Genomic DNA, 27,333 nt, shown 5'->3' with positions numbered 1-27,333 from the left:
TAAAGAGAGGATAAGGAGGGTTAAGGGATTAGAAGACCCACTTATTCTGCCAGACACATTCACCTAGAAACGTAAATCTGCAAAACACATTCTTTATTAGAAGAGAATGTAGAGACATGAAAAACATAAACTTTGATTCCATAAAATAGGAGGTTTATAAACAATGATGGAAGTGCTAGAACAAAAAATGCATTCACATGTATTTTTTTTACATTCACTGTTTCAGATTTTTTTTTCAGAACATCTGAAATACTTGAAAGTGCCTTTTTTTTTTTTTCAATGTATGTGTGCACTACAGGTAGGGCCCCCAGCCGAGATACATCTGACAGAGCAGTTTGTCGTCTGTGCCTTCCTGTATGAGGTAATGAACGTGTCCTTCTATAGACAGAGGGAGACCCAGTACTTTGTTCCTGCTCTTTATCACTCCCTGCAGACGCTGATCGATGTCACACACGTGGGTTTTAGCCTGGCAGAGAGAGGGGGAGGAGAGAGGAATTAAATAATATAATGATAATACCATACATGTGACATTATGAGGTTATGCAAAGAGTGCAATCTGATTTAAATTCATATAAAAAAAAAAATCCCACCTTTTCATTGACTATCTCTCCTGTCTCGTTGGCCTGAGTTTTGGATAGTCCTTTGCTTTGTTTGCCCCACTCCACCAGCGGGTCATGCAGGAATGTCTTCAGGACACTAAGAGAGAAAATGAACAAGAATCTTTAAATATGGAGACCTTTTAAGGAGAGATTAATTGCAAAACTATCAAACTTTGCCTTTGGGTATCCTCAACATCACATATTTAGTCAAGTGTCACATGTATCGGAAACCCATTGATTACAGTTCATGTTTATGAATGCACAGCTAATGAAGCAAGCCATGAGTGATAAAGTAGTTATATATGTGTGTGTACCTCATGAGTGGTTCCCTCTGGTCTCTTATTAGTCTCAGGGTGACCTCACAGGCCTGTCTGAAGAGACCCTCAGTGCCCATGGGCCCCATGGCGTGGACCATGTTTTGGGTCAGACGGAAAGGGACCACCTCTGGCACATCAAATGTCTCCCCCTAGTGGAGAGATACAAAATGAGCATTAAAGAAATCCAAGGGAAAAGGAGATGATAGAAAAAATTGAATTTCAGTAACTTTTGGTTATTTTCTATGATATTTATTTAAAGATTTTAACTACAGTTGATTCTCAGTGATGGTATGTTTTGGGGAAATCTGATACCTTGTTGAAGAGGCAGTTGAAGTCAACATGAACACACTCCCCAGTGAAAGAGTCAAAGAGGATGTTTTCTCCATGACGATCCCCCAGACCCAGGATGTATCCCACCATGGACATCACAGCAGTGGAGCGACAGTACGCAGAGCGGCTGCTATACCTTTAAAACACAGAGAAACACAGTATCATTATATCTGACACATGATTCTAAATGTAGCTTTCAACCTCCTCTGTCCGGACCCTTCATAGACCCAAAAAATCCAAGAACTCCTAAATACTCAAGTGGTTATTTCACAGAAAAATCAAAATTAGACTGCCCGTGAAACAGTCTCCTTATATGGATTCATACAGGTAGGGTCGTACCATGACGTGGGGTCAGGGAAGGTCCGCAGGAACCACTCGTGGAACACAGGGATGTGTCGAGCACACAACACCTCCTTGTGGATTCTCAGTTTCTCCTCAAAGGGAGCAGTCTTTGGTAGAATAAGTTTCCTGAGCTCTTTACCTGAGAGGTAGATGCCTTTAACACACACACAAAAACAAGTTTAACACTTTCGATACATTGGTTAACTTGTTTTTCACTCTCTTAATATTTGATCTGTTTGGGAAAAATACCTCTCTCCTTGTACAGCTTGGTGAGAATGTGTCGAAGTCCGGCGGTGTTGTTGACCCACTCTATGATGCCACACTCCTCGTTGAGAGGGATGACGGCGTAGGTACGGATGTGGAGCTCCCTCCGCCTTGACTCGGCATCTTTGCGTAGGCACTACACACATAAGAATAAATAAACACACATTTAACTTCTTTATCCAGGCATACTTTATATATTTGTCAAGCAAACTTCACATGCTACATTTAAGACAAGTGACTACCATGATGGGGCCAGACTAAGGGAATTGGACCCAGGCAGTGGGTCTGTCATGGTGTTGACATCAGATTGTACTCCAAAGAGATACACATCTGCACGGAAACTGCATGTTGCTGAATGCAATTGAAGCCACACAGGATGACAGTTTATACCCCCCCCCTAAAATCAGACTATGTCTTATTTACAGGTGCAACTTAAATTTATGATTTCATTGTAACTGATAGTTAATTTTTCAAGTAAAACTTGTGCATTTCTTAAATTAGAGCATGTTTTAATCTCACACACCTTGTTGATGAGGCAGTTGAACTCCATGAGTCTGCAGTCCTTCCTCAGGTCATCTTTAGGTTTACACATCATGGTGTAGCTCCGCCCATCTGACCCTTTCAGACTGATCTTCTTAGGCTTCTGTAAGGAGGCCAAGATCTCCACCTACACACACACACACACACACACACATACACAGGTTTGGTTTTCACAGTGCATTTCAAAATGAACAATAATGAATTGTATGACTGTTTTTAATAAAATAATGTTTGTGCATTTTTGCCTTTATTTGACAAGACAGCTGAAGAGAGACGGGAAATATGGGGAGTGGAGATTGGGGGAAGACATGAAGCAAATGATTGAGGCTGGGTGATGAACCAGTGGCTGCTGTGATGAGGTCGATAGCCTCTGTTTATGGGGCGCACGCTTAAACCATGAGTCATAAGGGGCCGCGTATGACTGTTTTTTGTCTAAGAAGTTGTCTTGATAAATATTGTTGGTTACACATAACACTCCAGTCAACAAAAAAATGAAAACAAGAATAAACTTCTCTTCCTACACTGTCTTCAAAGCCATCCAGGTACGCCCAGTGTCCAGGGAAGGCATCGTGCTGTGTGTTCGCCCCTCCAGTAGAGGGCAGCGTTGGGATGAGGACAGACTGCAGCGGGATCAGAATCTGGCTGAAGGTGGGCTCCTCCACCAGACGTTTCAGCAGCTTGAAGTGAACGCTCATGCTGAGGGTGGTGCTGTTACCATCCACCTGAAGGACAAATGCACACAAACATGAAGCTTCCACTGAGTGTGTGTGATTTCTTTTTAGGTGTACATCTTCTACTGGATGCTGTGAGCTCTCCTACTCCTGTAGAGGGATCAATAAATGTTGCTTGATCTAATCTAATCTTGTCTACAAACAGAAAGTGTTAGTCCAGATTTATTTGGGAGGATTTTATAATAAACCTCTGAATCATGTAAGTAAAGTATGCACTGTAAAAAAACAAAGTATCATCACATATTTTCTTCATTCCTTAATACGTTTAAATTCAGGACCAGTAATCCTTGTGGACGTTATCACAGACTTGTCGTATTAAGATTAAAAAACACCTTTAAAGTTCAGTTCAGAGAGACCTCATGAAGGTAAAGGAAGCAGATTGTGTGTGTGTTTGTGTGTGTTTGTGTGTGTACCGGCTTGTTGCAGAGCTCCAGCAGCTTGTCAGTCAGTCTGTTTGCATCTCCGATGAATTTCTCCAGAGACGGTTTGAGGCTGATGGCTTTCTTAAGGATCTGATTACAGCGATTCATACGCATGGGGTACGAAGACTGAGATAGGAAAATAAAGACATACATTTACAACAAAAAAAAAGCATGGAAAGGATTGAAGAACATCATACAATGCCTTGCAAAATTAACCTCTGAAGATTTATCAGGCAGTCATCAGGCCCAAAGTGAGAGAAAACACGTGCATATACATAAACATAAACGTATACCACCGCCCACCTACCTTGCACACAGCTGTCATAAGCCACATAGCCTGTTGGGGATATGCCAGGAAGACTTTGGCCACAATGGTCATTAGCACGGTGAAGACCTCGTCACTGGAGTGACACACTCTAGAGATGAGCTGTGAGAAGGCGGTCAGAAACTGGTACGGTGCCAAAGTAGAACAGTGCTCGCTCATCACTGTGTTGATTTTCCCCAGCTCCTGTCGCATCTGTCGGTCTGATCGCCCAGCTGTTTGGACGGAAATGTAGTTTTTAAATCACTTCCAGATTTCTCCCAGTCTTAATTTAATCCATTAAAAGCAAACATTTGGAAGTTAGTCAGACACTTGAAGTATGAAACTGCTCTGTGTCTGTCCTTACTCAACACTTCGGACAGTTCTAGCCACCCACCTTTCTCGCCCTCACACACTTTGGCTCCGAAATCGAGCCACAGAGACAACATCCGAGGCATGGCCTGGTATATGTACTGGTTCCCAAACTGCAAGGCTCTAAAGGGAAACAGCCACAATGTAGAAACTAATCAGCCCACAGAGAAGTACAGTGATTCATATAACAGCTTTGATCATAGACTGAAGAGCTGAGAATCTACAGTTACCACACTAACTTACTTTCCAAAGTACATGACTATGTATCTGATGAGGTTCCCTTGTTTCTCCAACTTGTTATCGGTCACCATCGGCATCACTTTGTCATAGTACTTGGCCAGGTAGAAGTTTCCATCTTCCCACTCTGGCAGGAGGTTGGTCACATCCTGAAACACACAACACACACTTAGGATAGAGCTGTAATAAACTTGTTTTTTTGTATGTAGTTACTCTGAATTTTCCTGATAAAGACAACTTTGTAGAGACCAAAACTCTGTTTTTAGATTGTATCCTTTAATCTTGAGTACTTGTCACTTTATCTATCTTTTCATGTGCCTCTTTACGCAAATGGAGGCAGACTAACTCACTGTATACCAAATCTTCCAGACTATACTATCCTAAACTCCCTTTACTGGCACATTAGACAACAATAAGCAGGAAATTATCATCAATTTGGGAAAGTAAGTGTGTTATTTATTTGTGTTTAAAAAAATACTTAATAATCCTCTAACAATCAAAACAGTTGCAACAGGATTATAAGCTGTCTCTTTACTGAATATTTCATCTATTAATTCCTCACTTCCACTTAAAGTCAGTGACAAACACATTTTTCAGCAGCCTTGATGTCCGCTCCAATCATATCATTGCTTTTCAGGATAAAAGCAGTCGTTTGATATATTTGCATAACTACCTCTGCAGAGGTCAATAATATAAGTGCATCTTAAACTCAGCTGGGTATGACGTTGATAAAGTGTGTTTATGCAAAGCTAGCAGTATTTTTTGATTACATGGGGGTGGCAGTAGCTCAGTCCATAGGGACTTGGCTTGGGAACCGAAGGGCAGCCGGTTCGAGTCCCAGTATGGACGAAGCTTGGCAAGTGGACTGGTGGCTGGAGAGGTGCTGGTTCACTTGCCTGGGCACTGACGAGGTGCCCTTGAGCAAGGCACTGAACCTCCAACTGCTCGGGGTGCGCTGGTTGACGGCAGTATCCTCACTCTGACATCTCTCCGTAAGCATTTTCACTGCATGCATGTGTGTGCATTTGTATGTATATACCAAAAAAACAGTATGTGTAGCATGTCCAAAAATAGCATGAGTGGAAAGAATTGAATTTCCCCCCTGGGGATTAATAAAGTACCTTTCTTTCTTTCATAATTTGACTTCCTGCTCATTGGTTTATTGCTTCAGTACAAACTATGAACCTCTCACCTTGTATGCCTTCATGATGGCGTTGGACTCAAAGTTGGCCGTCTCCTCCATGAAGCGTCCCACCAGCAGCATGGCCTTTCCTTTGGTCTGCAGACTGCGAGGGTCCGTGAGTGGCTGATCATCAGGGAAACACTGAGCAACGCCTTTCTGCAGGACGATCAGGGCCTGGTGCACGTCGCCCTGACAGCAGAACAACAGCAGTTTATTATTATCTTTGTGTGTTAATGTAGTGTGTACAGGTTTTTTCGTGTAAAAGCTGCTCTTCACCAATCCCCCCAGTAAGATTAATACATTTGTTTGAATTGGATTGATCAATTTATGCATGAACTGTATATTACAGGTTGTTTTCACCTTGGACCAAAGCCACTTGGCCTTCTCTGTGACCAGCTCAGCCAGGTGTGTGTTCTCTGCATTCAGTAGAGCGTTAAAGGCAGTCTGATGGTGTCCCGCCTTTCTGGCCACCCGGGCACTTTGCAGCCAGCACTCACCGACCATCTCTGTGCTCCGAGGCCTGCAGAGCAAACACAAGGGGGGATTTGTGGTGTTGCATTCAATTTTGAATGAAATACAAAAGGCCAACTTGTCTTAATATGTGTCCCCATCCTTACTGTGTTCCCAGACTCAGCAGGGCTCGTCGCAGGGCAAGGACTGGCTCCTTGGCTCTAAAGGAATTCTGGGTCATCTCCAGCCGATCCGACCAATGAGGAGGCAACTGACTGAGGCTGGGAGTGGAGCTTTCCCTCTGTTTTTGCAGCTCAGTAAACGTGTGCTCCAACTCACCGAGCATGTGAAGCCTGATCAAAGAGACACAGAAGTTTTGGGGAGATTAGAAAATATTACTACTAACAATCTAAGAACAGGCTAAAAATATAACAAATAAAAACATTTTAACACACACAGACCTGACGATGTACTCATATCCCCTCTGGTACGTTCCACACTCATAACTGGCTGCAGAAAGAGGGACCACCTGTTCCTTCCTCACTATCTTCAGCTTCTCGCTGAAAGCTTCAGCATCCTGTTTCTTTGCTGACAACAGCAGCTGGCCAAGCCGCACCCCCCAGGTACTGGACTGACTCTCTGGAGAGGTGATAACAGTGCAACACATGAGTCCAACCATTATGGGTAGATGTATAAATCCTGCCAAACAATGAAAAGGCATTTTCTTTTTACCTGAACTCAAATAATCCTCAAGCAGGTCCCATTTTCCAAGCTTCCAGGCGGCCTCCACCCTGTAAGTGTTCAGCTCAGACTTCCACTGGTGCCTGTTTGTTTCAGATGAAAGACATGTTTACCGTAAAATCTGGAATGGAAGTCGCAGTCTTTTTTGGGAGGGGGGCTACTAGAGGGAAAAATGTGTGAAGACTTTCAGTGCATTCAGCAATGTGCAGTTTCTCTGTAGAGGTGTAGCTCTTTCTAGAGCCATCTGCTTTCTGCAACCTGCCAGCTACACATACAGTAGTTGGGCACATCCTACGGTAACACTGATGTTGGTATATAGACAGACCCACTGCTTGTAACCAATTCTCTGAGATATTCTCTCTCTGCATTAAATACTGCTATATTAGTGGCACCAGTGTATTAGGATGCAGCTCACTTTTCACATGACAAAAAAGGTAAAAATGTATTAAAGGTGACATATCATGCAAAATGGACTTTTTAATGGTTCTCTACCTGAAATATGTGTCCCTGGCATGTCTACAAACCCCCCGAGAATGAAAAGAATCCATTCTGCCCCTGTTCTGATTTCTCCACCTTTCTGTAAATGTGTGTGAAACGAGCCGTTTCAGACTTCAGTGTTTTTGTTACGTAACAACAATATCCGGTCTGTGACAGAGTCAGAGCTCGGAGCTTGTTCAGCCCATAGACTGTATAAAATACAACTCAACCCCTCCTCTGTTTTTCATTCCCTGCACACATGTGTGCTAACAAGGAGCTTAGGAGGGAGGCATGCTAGTTGTAGGCTGTCTTAATAAACACAAAGGTCAGTTTTTCTCCCCATGTCTGCAGATTTGAAGATCTAGTGGATGATTTTTATTTATCATGGATAAGTGCTAGCGCTAGTTAGAATAGCTACATAGCTACATGTCGTAGCTGTAGCTGTGTACCAAGACACAAGTCTACATACTGACAAATACAACAACAAGAAACACTAAATCTGTGACCAATCCATCAGAAAGGTCCTGCTGCCTTTCTGGCAGAGGTCGGTTTTACTCCCCACGTCTGCAGATTTGAAGATCTAGTGGATGATTTTTATTTATCATGGATAAGTGCTAGCCCTAGTTAGCATAGCTACATGTTCGTAGCTGTGTACCAAGACACACATCGACATACTGATAAATAAAACAACAAGAAACACTAAATCTGTGACCAATCCTTCAGAAAGGTCCTGCTGCAGGCGCCTCTCCGTCAGGATCAGATTCTGGATCAGATTCAGAGGGTTGAAGTAAGCAGCCGTGAGCAGCCGTGTATATCCAGACAACATGTAAACATTAGATCAACGTGCTGGAGAGCCGAGGCACATCCACTTCCTGAGGGGGCGTGGTCAGAGAGAAAACAGAGTGTTCTGAGGAGGACTGAAGAAGAGGGCTTTTCAGGCAGACCAAAATCTGATTTCAAAGTGTTTTTTTGAGCATAAACTTTAAAGACATGTTTTGGGGACCTCTTAGACCAATATATATTGATGAAAAAAGCGTGATATGTCACCTTTAAAAGTGTGTCATACATTTTTTACGGTGCTTAATCTGTAATGACCTACATGCAAGTAAAAAGGCAGTGTACATATAAAATATGAGATTTTTCTACATACGCTCAAAGTAGCTTTGGTGACAATGAGCCGCATCATAAAGACTTACTTGTTGGCCAGCACTCCATTGACCTGAGTGATGACTGTTGACAGCTGTCCCAGGCCGAGCATCGAGGTCATCACCCCGTGATAGTGACCAATCTGTGCACAGAGCAACAAGGAAAATGAAGAAATAGGAAGATAATTATAGATAGAACAGTTTTGATTACAATGAATGAAAATACAGAGCAATGTTTTATCTTCATATCAGCAAAAAATGTATATCTAATAAAACTGAAAATGTAACCGTATTCAACTGTGTAAGTCTTTGTTTTTGGCATACTTCAGGACACATTCTCTAAAAGGTTTTTCATGCATCATAAGGAGATATTACACAAACATATTTTAAATGTGTTCAAAGTAAAATGGCACTGAATATGGCTGAAAAATAATATAGATGTAGAAACAGTTTTCACATGTTGTAGCACTCATGTGAAGCCTGATGTGTGTTTGTGCACCTGGTCAGACTCCAGCTGTATGGCCCTGTCGTAGCAGGCGGTTGCATCTCTGAGCAGGCCGATGCTCTCATGCTCCAGTATCTGTTCTCGTAGCGACGGCTCCTCTCTCCTCAGGGCATTGACCCCTCTCACTCCATCGGGCTCATGCATGGCAGCGTACAACGTCTGCAGCAGAAAATCATTACAACAGAGCTGAGTGGGAGCTTCCACAAGACACTAATTCAATATCATTTTTAATGGACTTTAAGCACTGCTACATTTTGCTGTCATGTCAAATCAAATCAGAACCACGCAGGGATTTCAGATTAAAGGGAATTACACTTGAGTGAATAATAATGACTTTTCTCTGACCTGTAAGAAGGTGAGATGGTCCTGGATGTTCTCCTTGTTTTCTAAGATGTATGCTTCAAAGTGCATGAGGGCACGAGTGTACGCTTTAGATCGTAGAGAGGCCTTGGCTAGAACGTCCTGTGGGATCCCCTTTAGGAAGGCCACCACACGCTGGTAATCCCCACTCTCTGCAAAAACAAAGCATGATTTTTCAACCATGAATTCATCAATAGAGACTTATTAATAATCAACCTTCTGGTGATTTTTCTTAACTGTTCTCAAAAGACTCTAATCTCAGAAGTGAGTGAATGTGTGACTTGCCATGTTTCGGTTTGGAGTAGAGGATGTGGCGGCTCCACTGTGTCAGATGAGACAACATACTGAACACAGTCTGAATGCTGAGCTGTGACAGGCTGGAGGCTGTGTCCTGACAACGCCCACCCCCTCTCCCATCACCCTCTGTCAGCACGGCCAGCATCTCCTCAGTTACCTGGAGGAGGAGGGGAGTTATAATACACAATACAACTAAAATAAGCGTCACTTCTTTTGTCGATCGAGATGTTTGCTCACCTCTTGTTGCTCTTCAGGTGTGCAGCCAAGCAGCATGTAGAGCAGAATGTGAGGCAGCAGGTAGATCGTGACTTTGTAGTCGTGTTTGATGATGAAACTGCAGCAGGTGAACACTCTGCTGGCGAGCTCATGTCTCACCTGAAACACAATAAGACCACGTATTAAGAGATATTAACAACAATACAAACTGCTATAATAGTTGCCTAAATATGTCTAATTTTTGAGGATGTCTCTATTACCACGATCATCATAATGTCTTCTATACTTTATAATACAGAATGCATTAAAGACAGACATGACTCTGTACTGGGAGTGACCGCATGAGCTCAACACCACGACCAAAAACCATCGTCTAGATATTTTAAACTGAAAGAGATAATAATAAGCTTACCTTGCTTATGAGGTAACCGGCCCAGGTGGCTGACCAATCAGAGAATTTGCTGCCTCTGTTGCTTAAGTACACTGGCTTCCTCAGTTTAGACCAGTTCACCTCCTTCTGGCTGCTCTTGTATCTGAAGACATGCAGTCACAGGAGTTAAAAGAGAGGGATATTTAGGTAAAGAGAGAACAAAAGGCAGGAAAAAAGCAAAACAACTCATACTGGAGTGATTTCATCTCTTTTTTTCGAAATCTTTATGTGTATAAACTTGAATACCTGCTGTTGAGGTGGGGTTCTAGTATTTCCTGAATCTGCTCAGGGAATCTCCTCCACAGACGGCGTCCTGGCGAGTCTGTCCGAGCCTCACGGCACTCAAATATGGACAGCAGCTCCTGCAGAGCACAACAGAAAATGTAAGCCATTAAAAAAAGGGGAAAAAATGGCACAGATTGAAGATTCTGGATTTTAAAAGTGTGAATTAGGAACATGTATGAACCTGAATTGCATAGGCAGCAGAGTCTTGTGCTCTCACGTCATCAGCATAAGCCAGAAATGTTCTGGTTAGTTCTGTCAGTAGGTCATGACCAAAGTTTGGATCATCAACGCCACTCTGTTTAAAGAGAAGAAACAAAGAAATGTGGTTACTGATATTAATATTCAAGTTATGCATCATGTAAAAATGTCTCAAGCATGTCGATACCAGCTAAAAAACATGTATTTTTTATGAATACAATAAATTCACAGGTTTCACATTGTCTTCTTTACCACAAAGGTGTTACGGTCGCCATGCGTGTGTGTGTGTGACAGGTCCAGACGTCCAGGGTCCACAGCCCCCAGCTCCCCCAGACACTCCCCACAGAGCAGCCTGGCCTCGGTGGACGAGTCCTGGCAGCCCTTCAGCAGCACCGACACCAGGCTGGAGATGACTGGCTCCACCGCCTCACTCGCACAAACCTGCCTCAGCAGCCAGTCCTGTGGAACACGACACAAAAGACACAGTTAGAGGAATTGTTGGTGACACTGTTGTTACTTTAAGACTAGTCAGAAAACTACAGTGGTATAAGACACACTACAGTAGAAATATTAGAACATGCAAACTAAAGCTTGAGCTGTGGTCCTGTCAGAGGAAGGTGGCCGACACTTTGTTTGTGTGTCCATGTGTGTATGTCTGTGTGCGTTTTTGTACCTGGTTGTTATGCATCATGTCTCTGAGGCTGGTCAGTGCGTGAATCCTGACGTCCACGTTTTCATGTTGAACGGCTCTCATGGAGAGCTGCAGCGCTGCAGCCAGGTCACTGCTGCTGGCTGTCAGCTGTAAGACAAAAGAGTTACCATTTTACATCCACAGCTTATACCTTTTAATATTTACACCTCTAACTGTAAGCAACAAATGACATATGTCGTTCTGTACTTTTGGCCTCTATACTGACCTTCTTGTAGTTCTGCAGAACTGTGTGGATGTCTTTCAGCTCAGGGTAGTCAGGCAGGAAGTAAATCTCATGGAGGTAATCGTTGACTTCTTCCCTGTGAAATCAACTGAATTTAAACAATCCTACAAAAGGCTACAGTGGAAACTTCTATATGTAACCAGAATTGGGGGGAACTTTTATTTAAAAAAAATGTTGACAGCAGAAGGTAGGAGACCTTTATAAGGATGGACACCTTCTTACATTTGATCAATTATGACAAACATATGACAATCTAGAGGGGAGAGGTCAAATTTCTTTATTTTATACAGCTCTTGTAGCACATGATAAGAAAACCACCACTGATAGGCTGGATGCGTGGAGATCTGACCTCCAGGAGGATATACATGAGGCAGATTGGGAAGTGGCATGTTTAAAGGCTCAAAAACAATCAATTAATACAAGGATGAAACTCCTACAATATAAATGGTTGATGAAAACCTATATTACCCCAGTCAAACTGAATCGTTGGTCACCCAACATCCCAGATACCTGTAGTAAATGTTTGGAAGGACAGGGTACTCTGTTTCACTGTGTCTGGGACTGTCCAGAACTACAGAATTACTGGAAGTCAGTTGTACAAACTTTATCTAAGATCGCTGGAGTGAGTGTGCCTTTTCAAGCAAAGATGTGTGTGTTGGGTATACACCCAGAGAACTGTACTTTTACCTCAAGACCACAAAAACTCATCGACTTTGGACTCCTGCAGGCCAGGAGGTTGATATCTTTTTACTGGAGGAAAGTGGACGTACCCTCAATGCATATGTGGGTGAAGGATATGGCATCAGACATTGTATTGGAATGACTTACTTATATTGTCAGGAGAAAGGGGGGAGATTTTCAAGAAATTTGGTCACCTTTAATTGAATTTCTCAGACGTTACGAAGCCAATTAATTGAAAAATGGTGCTGTGTTGTGTATTTGCTTATTTTATTTAATTACCATTATCATTTTTTGCCTTTTTTAAATTTTATTATTCATGTCTTATTCTATTTTCTTTTACTTGTTTTCATTTATTTATTTGGAGGGATTATGTTGTTGGTATAATGTATATTTTCAATGTCAATTGTACCATTAGTATTTGTCTTGTCACATATAACACAATAAATACATTGTTGAAAAAATATATATATATTTTTGACAGTAAATAGATATCGTTAAAGGCAATCATTTTTTTGTGTTTTTTACATTATAGACATTTAAATTAAAGCTCCAGTAAGGAACTTTAGGGTTGTGTTGATTTTGGCGCCCCCTGTTGACAAAGCAGTATTGTTTATTATTTATTAGGGACAGATACAAGAGGTATAGACAAACTGAAAACAGCCATCCATGCAAGTACCATAGTAATAGTAGTGGATGCTAATTTGCCGTCCCTAGATGGGCTTTTCGGAGTAAAAGACTAAAACGGTAAGTTAAAAGAAAAGAGAAAAGGTATGTTAGCTCTGTACCTGTTGTCCAGTATCAAGAAGCGGATAATAGCAGCAGTCTCTTTGGGCTGTAGTGGGATCAGTGGCAGCAGTGCAACGATAACATGACTCAGAAGAGGGCCCAAGTGTGCTGGCTCCACACTCTTCACAAAACACTCCCACGTCCTGTTGGAGTAGAAGTTTAACAGACGATTAGAAAGAGGCAAAAACTTTGATTAGTATGTGACCAAACAGCTGAAAGAGCCTATGTTTTGAGTCTGTGAAGCATTAAGATGGGTAAATACGTTTTATGGGTTTAAGTCAGGATCTAGGATGGTCAGTAAGGAGGACAGGGAAGGGGGGCAATGTGCCAGAGGGAAACAAATGAAGAAGTTTTAGCCACAGAAGCAATAATAATATGCACTTTTATTTAATGGGAGTGTGTGTACTGACTGGCAGCAGAGCAGGGGGAAGTCCTCTCTGTATCGGAGCCCCGTGCGGAGTGTCGTCATCATCTTCACCCTCACAGAGCTGATGTGTTTGGAGCCCATTAGTCGCATTAGAGCCATCACACTGGTCAATGCCTGTAATGAAAACAGATGTATAATAAAAATACACTTTCAAATATAAGTCAATAAGTAGTATTCTGTTTTTGTTCTCATCACACACCAGCTTCTTGCGGTCCTTCTCTCCTGCGCTGGAGCTCAGCAGCTGCATGTTGCAGAATGCGAGAATTCCCAGGAGCTTTGGCTGCAGGTAGTCTGCCTGTCATCACAAAGACGAAAGATAAGGAAAGGATAAGACAAATAAGGAACAAAGAGGAGGAATGCTCAAGAAAAAGAGAAGAAATATCAGTTTCCTGAATTACGGTAAAACAGTTGGTTTAGTTATTAACTGTAGATTTTACCAGAAGAAGAAAAATTGCATCAATATGTCTGTACCAATATATAAAGATGATGCACTGAGGTTTGTTTTAAAGCTTCTGGGATTGATTTTATTCAAAATACAGGAAAATCTGCAACACCACATCTAACTTTAACGTACCATGCGCTCTGGTGTGGTGATGTCTCTGGGACCCCGGTATGGGTCGTCATTGGATGCAAAGGAAGCCAGGATTGCCAGACCGTTGAATACCTACACAGAAACATAAAGCACATATGTGAAAACGTAAATACTGAAATGATTGCGGACGAATCTGCAGCGAAGTATGTTGAAACTAAAAAGACTTTCATTGTGGGAGAATTTGTGTTCATGTGTGAGTTAACCTGTTGGTAGTGTTCTCCAAGGCGCAGCAGCAGCTCGTTGTGGAGACCCTGGAAGTCCTGCCTCAGCAGAGAGCCCAGTTCAATCTCCGTCTCCCTCTAGAAAAGCACCAGAGTAAGATAAACTTTGAACACTTAAATTCATTGCAACCAAGAGTTCAACATCTTTAAAGATCAGATCAGTGCAAATCAGAATAATTCGGTTCTACCTGTAGGTAATGGAAAGCCCTCTCCAGCTCCTCCTTCGTGCAGGAACAAACCAGATGGCTGAAGATGTACTTAAAGTTGTTGATCAGGATCTCTCTCCTGTTGGCCTTCAGCTCATTGGCTAGAGTCCGGATAAGGGCGGAGCCAGTGGAGCTTGCTTTGGCAGCCAGGTAGGGCAGGAGCACCTGGAGGGTCTTCTACAAATACAAGTATGCAGAAACACACAAAAGCTTCAAAACACAAACAAATAAATAATGAAGTCTCATAAAAATAACAGACTATTTACTGTAAATATGGCATCTGATTGTGCTTTGTGTTTGACGTACGGTGAGGAAGCGGTGGAGGTCTGGGAAATCAAAAGCGTGCGCTATCTGGGCCAGGATGTCCAGGGCCAGCTCTCTCTGATTGGCTGATTCGCTTCCCTGATCTGGCGTGCTCCTCAAGGCCGACGCATGACGTGAATGCAGGGACTCCACCAGGAACTGATCAAGAGAAAGAAGAACTGATTAAAACCAGATTGTTTTTACATCTTGCATAACTGCATTATATTATTCTCCAATCACAAATTCATGCAATCGTGTGGACACCTTTTTAGGTCATGACTTATTATCTGCTTAAAACATAACCTCAGAAAACAAAAGTTACAGGTCTTAGTGCTTGAAACCTCCATCACCAATATTTAAAGGAACATTAGCTTATAACCAGAGTTTATTATACAGGCATTTAAGATTACACACCTGACAGATGGGGTTCTTGTACTGGCTGAAGAGGGTCTGGAGTTTAAGACCTTTGGCAGTGGCTAGCGCTCTGATCTGAGTGTACGCAGCTACAGACACAGGGGAGGACTTTGAGAGCAGACAGTGGAGCAGCCGCAGCAGAGAGAACGAGACCAGACTGCCCTGTGATGCTCTGATGACAGAAAAGGAAAGAGACAGATACATTTCATTTCATTTTATTTCTATTTTAATTTAATAATATTTCTAAAAAATATATATAGAGATTATTTTCTTTTTCTTTTATAGAAGTCTCTGTATGAAAGCTTTAATGTTGAATTGGATTCATTGACAAAAATTTTAGAGGCAAAGTAAAAGAGGGGTAAAATAAGAATTAAGAAAGAGACTATGCTGCAAAATGAAAATATACATGCTGTACAATTAGAAGTATAATGTCTTATTTAGTGTTGTTAATAAAGGTTTCACATACCTGCCGACCTCTCCTGTGGTGAGGATGAGAGTGTTGCGCAGGTCGTCATCTCTGTTGAGTTTTGCATTGTTGAACGCCTCTTTAAGACGGGCAACCAGGAGCTTAAGTGACATGAAAGTGACATTAATATGCATGCTTGCTTTGATAATCAAACAAACACAGACAGACAGTAAAATTAGATTATGTATCAGATTATGTATCCCTCTTTCCAACCCCAACACGGTCTCAGCAGATGTGTGTCTAACATGACAGGGTTCCCACTCTTTTCCAGAGATCATTTTCCAGGACATTTCCAGGACATTTTCAGTTCGGTTCTGGTACAATTCTTGTTTGGTTTTGTTCTGTTACGGTTCTGGTACAGTTCTGGTTCGGTTCTGGTACAGTTCTGGTTCGGTTCTGGTACGGTTCTGGTTCGGTTCTGGTTCAGTTCTGGTATGGTTCTGGTATGGTTCTGGTATGGTTCTGTTATGGTTCTAGTTTGGTTCGGTTCTGGTTCGGTTCTGGTTCGGTTCTGGTACGGTTTTGGTTCGGTTCTGGTATGGTTCTGGTTTGGTTCTGGTTCGGGTCTGGTTCGGTTCTGGTATGGTTCTGGTATGGTTCTGGTTCAGGTCTGGTTCGGTTCTGGTTTGGTTCTGGTTCGGTTCTAGTTCGGTTCTAGTTCGGTTCTGGTTCGGTTCTCGTACGGTTCTGGTTCGGTTCTGGTACAGTTCTGGTATGTTTCTAGTTCGGTTCGGTTATGGTTTAGTTCTGGTTCAGTTCTGGTTCGGTTCTGGTTCGGTTCTGGTTCGGTTCTGGTTCGGATTGGTTCTGGTTCTGTTTGCATGATGCTGGTTCTGGTTGTTTTTGCTTAAGTTTAGTTCTGTCCATAACCCTAACCCAAATCCTATCCCTAACCCTAACCCTGATCACAACCCTAACCCTCACCACAACCCTAACCCTAACCCTAATCACAACCCTAACCCCAAGCACAACCCTAACCCTAATCACAACCCTAAACCCTAACCCAAACCCTAATCACAACCCTAACCCTAACCACAACCATAACCCTAATCACAACCCTAACCCTAACCCTAACCCTAACCCTAACCCTAATCACAACCCTAACCTCAACCACAACCCTAACCCTAATCACAACCCTAACCCTAACCCTAACCCTAATCACAACCCTAACCCTAACCCTAACCCTAATCACAACCCTAACCCTAACCACAACCCTAACCCTAATCACAACCCTGACCCTAATCACAACCCTAACCCTAATCACAACCCTAACCCTAATCACAACCCTAACCCTAATCACAACCCTAACCCTAACCACAACCCTAACCCTAATCACAACCCCAACCCTAACCCTAATCACAACCCTAATCCTAACCCTAATCACAACCCTTATCCTAACCCTAATCACAACCCTAACCCTAACCCTAATCACAACCCTAACCCTAATCACAACCCTAACCCTAACCCTAATCACAACCCTAACCCTAATCACAACCCTAAACCTAAACTCAACCCTAACCCTAATCCTAATCACAACCCTAACCCTAATCACAACCCTAATCTCAACCCTAACCCTAATCACAACCCTAACCCTAATCACAACCCAGCCCTAATCTCAACCCTAACCCTAACCCTAATCACAACCCTAACCCTAGGATCAGGGTGAGAATGGTTCTGTAACAGAATAAATGCACACAATTGGTCAATTATAAGGCTTCTCATAAAAACACTGTACGTAAAAGGGTTTTCAACACAAACCATTAGTTTTTGTAAAGTTAAGGTAAAATATACGGCTACAAAAGATCCTAAATTAAGAGCCGTTCGGGAGTCGAAAGAGCCGGCTCTTCTTTGGGAGCCAAGTCGAAAGAGCCGGCTCTCTGAAAAGAGCTGAACTTCCCATCACTAAAGCACATGCTTACTACCATTTACACTCTTAGTGTCCCTTGGAACTATTTGTATTGTAAAACGTATCAATGTAAATACTTCAGACCTGTACCATAGTGATAAACAGATAACACTTCAATTTGAATCCAGTAAATACCACTTGTATACTTTAAAACAGAAGGTCATTTCATTCCTTGTGGACTCAACATGACAGCATTTATACTTTTCAAGTAATTGATCTTAAACGCTTTCAGAAAATGAACAGTAGCAAGACTCACATATCCCTTCAAGCCACCAAATGGTATCATAACAATGGTGTATGCTGTTTTGTAGTGACACAGCACAATTTTATAATTTATTAGAAATGTATTCAAATTATTTCACGGACCCCCACGCTATGGTTCGTGGACCCCCCCAGTACTGGAAAACTGGCCAACTGTTTTCCAGGTTTTCCAGGTTTTCCAGGACATGTGGGAACCCTGCATGAGTGTGGTCCTGCTGGAGATTTCAGCCTGTTAAAGGAAGTTTGTCCTTGCTGCTGTAACTTGATAAATACTATAAAGTGCTCTGCTCATGGTGGTTTAAGATGAGATCAGACTGAGGCTTGTCTGTAATAGGGGACTGGATCTTATCCTGTCTTGATGTTGGGTCTTTGGTAATAATTTAACATAGATAACAGTCTAGACCTGCTCTGTTTGTGAAGCGTCTTGGGATAACATTTGTTGTGATTTGGTGCTCTATAAATAAAGATTGAATGCATGATTGAGTTGTCACACGTGTGTACAGGAGTGATAAAACATGACATCTTCAAAGTGTTTTACGACAGTAGAGAAGTTTAGATCTTACCTCATTCAGAGAACCCTGTTCAGGGTTCCTAGCGGTCTCTGTCAGCAGGAAACGCACTGATTGGCTAAAATGTGTTCGGATCCGTGGATCTGCGTCCTCCATTAGACCAATCAGAGCACAGAGAACCGCTTGGGAGTCACTGTCTCCACCAGACAGATTCACATGCTGGCAGAGGTGAGGCAGAGCTTCAAGGAAAGCTGAGGGAATGAAAGTGCATTATATAATAAATACTGTGGAAAACTTGTGTCATGCTGCTAAGAGCTCTTTATGGAAGAAAAAATCAAACCATTAATCACAGAATACCTCGTTTGACACTACTCGGAGCTTGCTGTCCAAGCAGAAACAGGAAGGGTCTCACGACACTCGCCCTCAGAGATGGACAAGTGTTCCCAGCATGCTCTGTTGTAAGGCTGATTTGGTGGCAGAGCATTTTAGGATGATGAGAGGAGTCTGTGTGGGAGACGCTGAGCTGGGAGAGCTCTGCCTGGATACAGCTCAGCTGACCAATGATCCTGGCAAGCTCCTTCTTCACCTGTTCTGACCCGTCCTCCAGCCTGGAGCTGTGGCAGATCAAACATCAACACAAGGGAAATATTAGGATGATAAATAAACATGCATGAAAATGAAATAAGCAAGGTGAAAGTGCTAACTGGTTATTCGTATATAAGAGCTTACAGCAGAGTGGTGCTGATAAGGTTGTGTTGTGAGTTTCCAAGGTGGTGAAGAAGAAGAGGAAAGGCCCTCACAGCGGCCGCTCTCACTGCTTCATCTGGGCTCTGCAGCGATTTAGAAAACACACACACACGCCACGTCTCACACACACCGCAGTGAAGAAGGGCCAGCAGGGACACACAGTCAGCTTGGAGATCAGATGCTGGAAAGACAAACAAAGTCTGAGATCAATCAAAGGGTCACAACAGGAAAATTATTTAGATCCAGACTGAAAAAAATAATCGGACAGGTGAGCAGAACTCACAGTAACAGAAGCTGAGTCTATCCGCTAAAGCAGGCAGCCAGGACGGGAATCCTGAGCTCCGATAGGCTGAGGCAGACTTGTTCTCACACACCCAGGGGAGAGACAGCAGAGCACAAACTCGCCGCTGGAGCCCGTCCTCACTGTGACGAGTCACTTATCATACACACAGACACATGAAGTGGTGAAAACACATAATTATGGTACATACTTCACTCCAAACGACATGCTTTTGGATTGTTATGTGTCATATATTATAACTTAAGCTTAGTGGAAAATAAGTTAATTCATCCTTACTTGTCAGGTAGAGGATAGAGTCCAGGATCTCGACAGTAGTCTTACAGGCAGACTTAAAGTAGTCCTGGTTTGTAACAGGTTGAGCTCCTCCTTCTAACACACACTGACAGCTTTTCATCACCCTGCCCAGAGTCTCAGAGGGCACCCACAGAAGAGGAGAAGGCCTGTCAAAGAGGATACAGAGAAAGAAAGAGTGTGCATATGAGATTAGTGAAAGCAGTCAACATGAGTATTTTTCTATAGTTCACTGATTAAAGAAAGAGCTGGAGGGCAGCATGTGTGAACGCCTGTGTTTGAACCTGGTGGGAGATGAGCAGCAGGCTGCCAGGTGCAGGATGAGGCACAGACCCTCCAGAGCAAAGAGAGTCTGTGCCGGTTCAGGTCCATCAGAGTTCAACGAGGTCAGAAGCTCCTCCAGCCGGCTGTTCACTGCAGCCCAGACGTCACTACGAACACGCATATCCACCTCACTGCAAGACACAGAGAACGTTATCTTATCTACTGCTGTTTGAAAAAGTGAACGGGATGAAAACACTTTTATTTGACTTTTTTTAAAGGTCAGAAATGTGATTTAGGACATATCAGCATAAAGCGAGACAGTGTGCGGGAGCTTTTTCTCATTATAGATTTTTACAAAAAGTGTACATGCATGAGCAGAAAGTGTAACGGCCAAATTCAACCAGATCCGTGTCCGTCTCCGATCCAGCACGGCACCAGATCTGATAGGTTTCTATTCTAGTCAATGTGTTGACTTCCACTGGATCCACTCCGTTGCGTTCCAGCTGCGTCTCTGATCCAGCAGGTCAGAGCCCTCCGAATCAGATACGCAAGACTTCTACTTTTGCCGGATGCCGGAGCACGACGCATCAATCACCACAGAGCAAATGTAGAGGGACAGGAAGTCAGGCACCAAAACAAAATGAAAACATCTGGTTGATTTTCAGAATAAAACCCTCCTTGTTATCGTTAGATCGTTTTTATCTTAACTATGAAAACAAAATGTCATTTTGAGTGGAGGCAGGCCTGGAGTCAACAGGTCAGAGGTTTTCATAGGACCACAAAGACAATGTGGATGGGGAGAGGAGCAGGATAACCCTTGGTTCAGTTAGGAAAACCCTGGTCACATGACTCCAGCTGTCTGGCGGTACTGCTCCGTACTGCATTCAGAAAACGCAACCGGTAGGTGTTGATGGACGAGAAAGCACGGAGCTGGACCGCAGCGGATTGGAGACGGACCGGACACAGATCTGGTGGAAGTCCCGTGTAAGAGTTCAGTATCAATCAATGAAAATATTTAAAGGGGGTTCTGAGAGGGCTTCACGGTTGTATCTAACAGGATTTTGCAGCCAAACTGAAGCTCATGACTCTTCCTCTACATACATCCTCTATACAATTAAGGATGCACTGAAATGAAATTTTTTGTCCAAACCGAAAAACAAAAATGAGGAAACCAAGGCCGAAAAGCGAAACACTGAAATAAATTATTATGCCAATTATTAGCAGGGAGACCAGGGATAGTTTTAATATTTCACTCCTTGGATTTGAGATTAATCCATGCATTTTCTGTTTGTGTTGCACAGGCATTTTCTATGCTCTTTATCCTCAAATGTGACTTTGAAAAAACATCTTTTGTAAGTCCTTACAGAATAAAGCTTAGAAGATCTATGCCACTTTGTCATGTTTATTTTCTTAAGTCAAGAGGAATATAACAACTGTTTAATACTTTAATGAAAGTAGGTTGTGAAGACAGAAAGGGTAAATGTTATTTATTTGTAAATGCACTGGCCACCCCTGCCTATGAGAGCCTCAGTTGGGCCACCCCGGTCAAAAAGATCTGGACACACCCCTGCCCCTCGGCCGCTCTGTTCTCCTTCTCCTGCGCTGTGCGCTTCTCTGTCTCCAAGCGGGTTCTGCGCATCCACTGCGGCCTGGATCATTTCTCGTGTGCGCTGCTTTATTGAGTTTATTCCCACATCCAAGTAACGATCTTTATAACGTGGATCAAGTACAGTCGCGATGAAGTGCAGAGGATCCCAATAGATCTCAGTGAAACGTGTGCTAACACTTTAAGAGTGTACTTTTCATTGTTTTCACTCCGTGGTCCGTCTCAACCTCTTTGCTTAGAAGACGCTTTAGTGCTGCAGTTAAAGGAAGAACGTCTGCTACAGATGCATCAGAGGAGCTGATCTCTTTAGTTAGCTGCTCAAAGAGGGCAAGAAGAGAGGGAATGTTCTCTATTAAGACCCACAGGTGTAGAGTGAACGTCACGGGGAACTCGCGATCTGCACTGCAGGACTCGCTTTTGCACAAAGCAATTACGCGTTTTTTGCTTGTGTCATCACAACATTCTGTTTTGGTGAAAAAAGTGTAAATGCACTTTTGGGCCATTTACTGCAGAAAATTTTCGGTGGCCGAATTTTTGGTGCATCCTAAATACAATGCACTCAAACAATTAACTATATGTAATGTGCGTTTCATGCACTACAATAACACACCGTTGTAGTAGCTTCTGAACTCACTCTGTTGATGGTTTTCTTTTTTTGGCGGCTGATTTGCAGGATTTCTTGGCGGCAGTCTCTTCGTCTTCCAACTCCTGCACCACCAAAGCAGTCTCAGCCTTCAGTGCGGCTTGTAGAAACCCCTCTGCACACTGGGAAACACAAGCACAGCTGATGTCACACAGAGTACAAGAGATTCAAAAACATAAATAAGGGTTTTTTTTTTAAAGAAAGATGAAGAGCAGAGGCGTACTTCAGCTTGGTTTTCAGTTCCAACATTTCGTGCCAGCGCCCTGCAGACCTCTGAGACCCTCTGCCTTCTCAACGACGCAGCGCTTTCATAGACTACTGCAACAGATAGCAAGAAGCTGAACAGCAAACAGAGGGATTCTGCAACCTCTCTTCCCAACTTGACACCGGAGCCTCCAAGAGAGCAAATGCACTCGAACATCTGTGAGAGGTGGATGGGCTCAAAGCATGAGGGAGAGGACTGAAACACACAGTGGGTCAGGAGGAGCAGCTCTCCTTCATAGGCGGATTTCTCATCCAAGTTTGTGTTTGGTGTGTAGGTGAGGGAGTGTGTTTCCAACAAATGGAGGTAAGCTGAGAAGAACTCGTGCCCCTGGATGTCAGGAAACCCTCCCAGCTCCACCAGCCGCCTCAGCATCACCATGGAGAGCCGCCTCAGTCTGGTGTTACCATTTGCAAGGAAGGAGCAGGCCGTCTCCCAGGCAGCACCCAGGTCACGGCGGGAGATGACGCCTCTCAGGGAGTCAGTCAAGACGCCGAGTGTCACTGCAGTCAGCGACTCAAGAGCAGCAGGCGAGGAGAGACTAAGAGGAGAGGGGGTGAGGTACGAGGAGCCCCGACCAGGCGAGACGCTGAAGCATTTGAGAGTCACGGGCCATCGGTTCTGTGTTTGAACATCCGAGGTGTGTCCTGCTCCTGACAGTGTCATGACGTGAGTGTACAAGATGTCGCTGAGGTCCTGAGCTAAAACAATGAACTCCTGAGTGAGGCGAGTGGAGATGAAAGGCGCCCTCGCTCTCAGAGTGTGAAGTAAAGAGCACAGCACAGCTGAGACGCGGCCGTGGATGACGTCACAGTCTGGAGCGGCCGCCACACGAAGCAAACGTACTGCTACCCACGTACTGAAGTCTGGATCAAGAGAGGGATGAGAGGAGATCACGGATGGAGGGGAAGAGAAAAGCACAAAGTGATTCAATCGTTTCTACTTTTCAATCTCAAAAAGTCTTTAACATGATGTAGCTTTTGACGAGCATGTCGTACCAGTACAGCTCTGTGTGGTCTCTGGATATTCTGCAGGCTGGCAGGAAGGATTGGCAAACATCAGAGAGGAGGATTTGATGATGTGCTGCACAAAATCGAGAAGCATCACACAAGCCGGCTCCGAACTTGACTTCTTATTGAGACCCAGAGAAACTAGAGGAACACAGACATATACAAGAAGAATAACATTTTAATCATACACATTTGTTTTGATAATTTTGGGGGAATGACTAGACAGTTTAAGTTGTTGTCATCTTTAACACAAGTCAATATAAACATCCCAGAATTACTCTTTAAATAAACTCCACAGTGATGGACATGCAGCAGGCAACCTTCTGTGAGTGTCCTAAAAATGAATGCACTTGACTTTAAAGGTCACAAGTGAGTCAGGTTAACAATCTCTACTTTCTTCAACTCTGAAATCAAAAATTATTTGTTGGATTGAGGTAGACTGACACAAAAATTGCAGTTGGAAAACTTGATTTTGTTTGTGTTTAACAGGATTTTGTAGGTTTAAAACAGGTTAACTGTTGCCCCTAAATGGTGGAATGAATTGTCCAACTCCATTAGATCTGCAGAGTCCCTCTCTACCTTCAAAAGACAGCTAAAGACCCAACTCTTTAGGAAGCACTATGCACTTAGCTAGACTGTTCTCCACTGTGGTCCCCAGTGGCAGATCATGTCTTCCAGCTACAGTTGACTCGCACTGTCCTGCTTTACTCTGGGAATCTGTGTTCAGGTCTTGAGGGACCCAGCACTTGGTACTTTAGTCATTATTGTGGTGATGTTTATTGTTGATGATGATAATGGAAGGTCTTAAATTGTTTGGTTGCCTCATTGTAGATGTTCCTTATTTCATTATTATAACAAAACAAAACAAAAAAAATTAAATCCTTATTTACTTTTGTGCATTGTCTTTACACTGCTTTGGCAGTACCTGCACCCAAATTGACTTGAAGCACTTTGTTACTCTTACTGATCTTGTTTCCTCTTGTCTAGATCTTTGCTTGTGTTGTTCTTGTTCTCATATGTACGTCGCTTTGGATAAAAGCGTCTGCTAAATGACATTGTAACATTGTAAAGTCATTTTTTGTATCTTCTTATGCTTTCTTGATTATTTCTTGTTAATTTTGTATGATCTGCTTGTTTTATTTTGCTGCATTTATTACGCTTTTATTAACTTGAAGTGTCAAAAAAAAAATCCATAACTAAAAGAAATAGACTTTTTTTATTTACTTAAAGAGAGAAACCAGACAGTTGTTGGAACAACCCAGTCTGAGCAAAACAATATGAGGAGTTCAATTGTTCTTTTTTACTTTTATTTATTTCTTTTTATACTTTATTGTGTCAATATTGTTCATAGATGTGATACGTTTCTTACAGCTTCAAACCTTTTTAACACAATGTTTTATTGGAACTTTTGTGACCCTCCACTCATACAAAATCAGAAAATAAATTATATAAAAAAGAAAAGAAAAAAAGGGTATATAATAATAATAAAAACGAAGATTAAAGGCACTATGAGGAGTTTTTCACCAGCTGAGAAACAGACTGAAACCAACACTGATGCCTCTTTATGACCTTCAAAAGCAAACAAAACCATGAACAACAACACTGACACCTTCTCTGTTGTCATTTTTAAAGCCTTAAACCACTCTGAGGGGGTAGGTGTCAGACCACATGATTGACATTTGGCTTTAGAAACAACCTTTTTCAGCTGTTTTCATGGCAAATAATCACATTGAGTGATAAATCTGGCTGTTAAAAGAGAACAGGGTGAGGTTTTTGTTGAAAACACTACTTTTGCATGTACAGAAGAAGAGATAAGAGGTATCACTTTGTCCACAATGGGGCACCAATATAAATCAAAAGTTCCTCACAGCAGCTTTAAAAAAAACATAAAATAAATTACAAAAAAAGAGACATAGGCTTTGATATCTTCATATAGTTATACAGGTAAATTACAGGAAATTGTTCTTTTGTTTACTTTTGATTCCATAAATACATTTCCCAAGTAAACCTCGACATAGGCAATACATGACATTAAAATGTAATAAAGACAGAGCACATAAATAAGGGGAGTTTGGGATCAAGATCAAATTAAACTGGTAAAATGTTTCAAGTTGCTGAAAAGAAGATACAACTAATTTATCACATCATTTTGCCAATAACAACATGAAGGAACGTGTATGACAGTATCTGTAGACTAACAAACACAGTATAAGGTGCTTCTGTTTAGTCTCCCCCTCCTGTGTTAGACTTACCCACATCCACGTCAGTCAGTATCCTGTCGATGAACTGACAGAGGATCTGTCGAGGTTTCTGCACCGCCTGCTCGTACTCAGCAGCACTGGCACTGCGAATACCAACACAGCCTAACGTTATTCATGCAAACATGGGACAGCAGGGGTTGTCATATACTTCAATAGTTTGTATAAGCATGAAAGAGGGTTCACTGACACCAGAAGCATCACAATCCAACATGCTGCTTCCAGTTAGCCTAGCAAACTTTAGCCTGTTACTCACCTCGCTAGCTCCTGAAGAGCTGGTATCATCGCAGACATCTCCAGTCCCTCCATTCTTACTGCAGCAGTGTGTGTCGCTATTAGAATAACTTCTTCAAAGCTTAACAGAAATGATAACTTAATTCATTTTAACCAAGACACTTCAACTCATCCCGTCCATCCTGGCAAGTGTATTGAAAACTTTCGCTCCAAAATGACGTATGTGTTTTGATACGGCAACCGGCAAGGGTCAAAATACCTGCTAGCGGGAAAGTCGAAGAGCAAACTGGTCCCTTCAGCTTCTACAGTTAAAGCATGGTCTAGAAGTGTCGAAACATAATTTTACAGGTCAGAAAATGTATTGAAAATAGTTTTTCGAAAGTAGTGGTGATATCAAATATTTCCAGAAAGTGTAAGGACCGTGTAAAATAAAAATAAAACAAAGTAAGTGAGGATATGGTCAGAATGCTATGGAAGCCCTAAAAGGACATGATTAAATACATTATACTTTCCCTGTTTTCAAGAGATCTCGACTTATTTTCAAGCTTTGTTTTCTTGAGATAACCAGAAGAATAAGTAGAGATCTCGAGAAAACACAATGTATTTAATCATGTTATTTTAAGGCTTCTGTACAAAACATAGAAGGAGCACATTTAGATAGATAGAAAGATAGATAGAAAGATAGATAGATAGATAGATAGATAGATAGATAGATAGATAGATAGATAGATAGATAGATAGATAGATCTTTATTTATTTTTAATAAGGAGATTTGTTGCCACCGTCTGTACAGGAATACATGTATAACACAATAAACAATTAAAGCCGCAAGCGGCAATGAACGGGCCCTCGCACACCTGCAGCCACCGCCTACGCGAGCCGCCGCCACATGTAAACCGCTGCCTGATATTTGCCATCACATGATGCGAAAGCAAGATCTGAGAGCATATGGTGCAAATGTTCCAAGTTTTTGGCAGATTGCCAAGAAAACCTCCAAACTTGACAGTGTGCCACGCCCACAATTTTAGTCTGAACAGAATTCCTTTTATCATTTTTACATTTTCACATTGAAATCTGTATGTATTTTGATGCATTGCCCGATAGTCAGCATCTCCTGTTCTGGCCACTGCCTGATGCTTTTTGGAGAATTTGGCATTTGAAAGTCTTAAAAAAAACATTTCTTTGGTTTATGCAGAGACTTTTGCTTTAATTTGAATGCAAAGTTATTTGGAGAAGTGTTTCGGCGGTTTGATGTTAGTGTTTGGAAG

General features: G+C 42.4%; 1 protein-coding gene across 1 annotated transcript; it reads right to left on the bottom strand.

The window, feature by feature from the left end:
- Positions 1-78: 78 nt before the first annotated feature.
- atr (ATR serine/threonine kinase) lies at positions 79-26,533 on the bottom strand. Its single transcript, XM_034674501.1, has 48 exons — positions 26,088-26,533; positions 25,826-25,917; positions 23,562-23,714; positions 22,525-23,429; positions 22,293-22,423; positions 20,073-20,243; positions 19,774-19,937; positions 19,480-19,632; positions 19,179-19,377; positions 18,807-19,063; positions 18,504-18,700; positions 15,774-15,874; positions 15,308-15,479; positions 14,897-15,052; positions 14,573-14,767; positions 14,367-14,462; positions 14,146-14,235; positions 13,771-13,866; positions 13,555-13,685; positions 13,144-13,287; positions 11,660-11,753; positions 11,416-11,541; positions 10,995-11,201; positions 10,726-10,839; positions 10,506-10,621; positions 10,242-10,362; positions 9,851-9,988; positions 9,602-9,770; positions 9,302-9,468; positions 8,951-9,115; positions 8,503-8,594; positions 6,821-6,912; positions 6,550-6,727; positions 6,256-6,441; positions 5,999-6,158; positions 5,648-5,827; positions 4,462-4,604; positions 4,244-4,341; positions 3,853-4,082; positions 3,537-3,671; positions 2,914-3,114; positions 2,376-2,519; positions 1,838-1,988; positions 1,586-1,742; positions 1,229-1,382; positions 914-1,065; positions 591-696; positions 79-466 (listed from the first exon to the last, which is right to left on the bottom strand). Exons 1-48 carry the CDS (start codon positions 26,138-26,140, stop codon positions 293-295), a joined length of 7,806 nt encoding a protein of 2,601 aa, XP_034530392.1. The 5' UTR covers positions 26,141-26,533; the 3' UTR covers positions 79-292.
- Between the last annotated feature and the right edge of the window lie 800 nt (positions 26,534-27,333).

The sequence above is a fragment of the Notolabrus celidotus genome, chromosome 22 (assembly GCF_009762535.1).
Source record: "Notolabrus celidotus isolate fNotCel1 chromosome 22, fNotCel1.pri, whole genome shotgun sequence".
Classification (NCBI taxonomy): Eukaryota; Metazoa; Chordata; class Actinopteri; order Labriformes; family Labridae; genus Notolabrus; species Notolabrus celidotus.
This window is presented reverse-complemented; position numbering and strand designations above follow the sequence as displayed.

Excerpts from the sequence above, each read along its gene's own strand:
- atr (XM_034674501.1), bottom strand. The coding sequence starts at position 26,140 with ATGGAGGGACTGGAGATGTCTGCGATGATACCAGCTCTTCAGGAGCTA. Across the intron at positions 3,672-3,852 it reads TTATGACAGCTGTGTGCAAG|TCTTCGTACCCCATGCGTAT; the intron begins GTAGGTGGGCGG and ends TTCCTATCTCAG. Across the intron at positions 2,520-2,913 it reads TGGATGGCTTTGAAGACAGT|GTGGAGATCTTGGCCTCCTT; the intron begins GTAGGAAGAGAA and ends GTGTGTGTGTAG.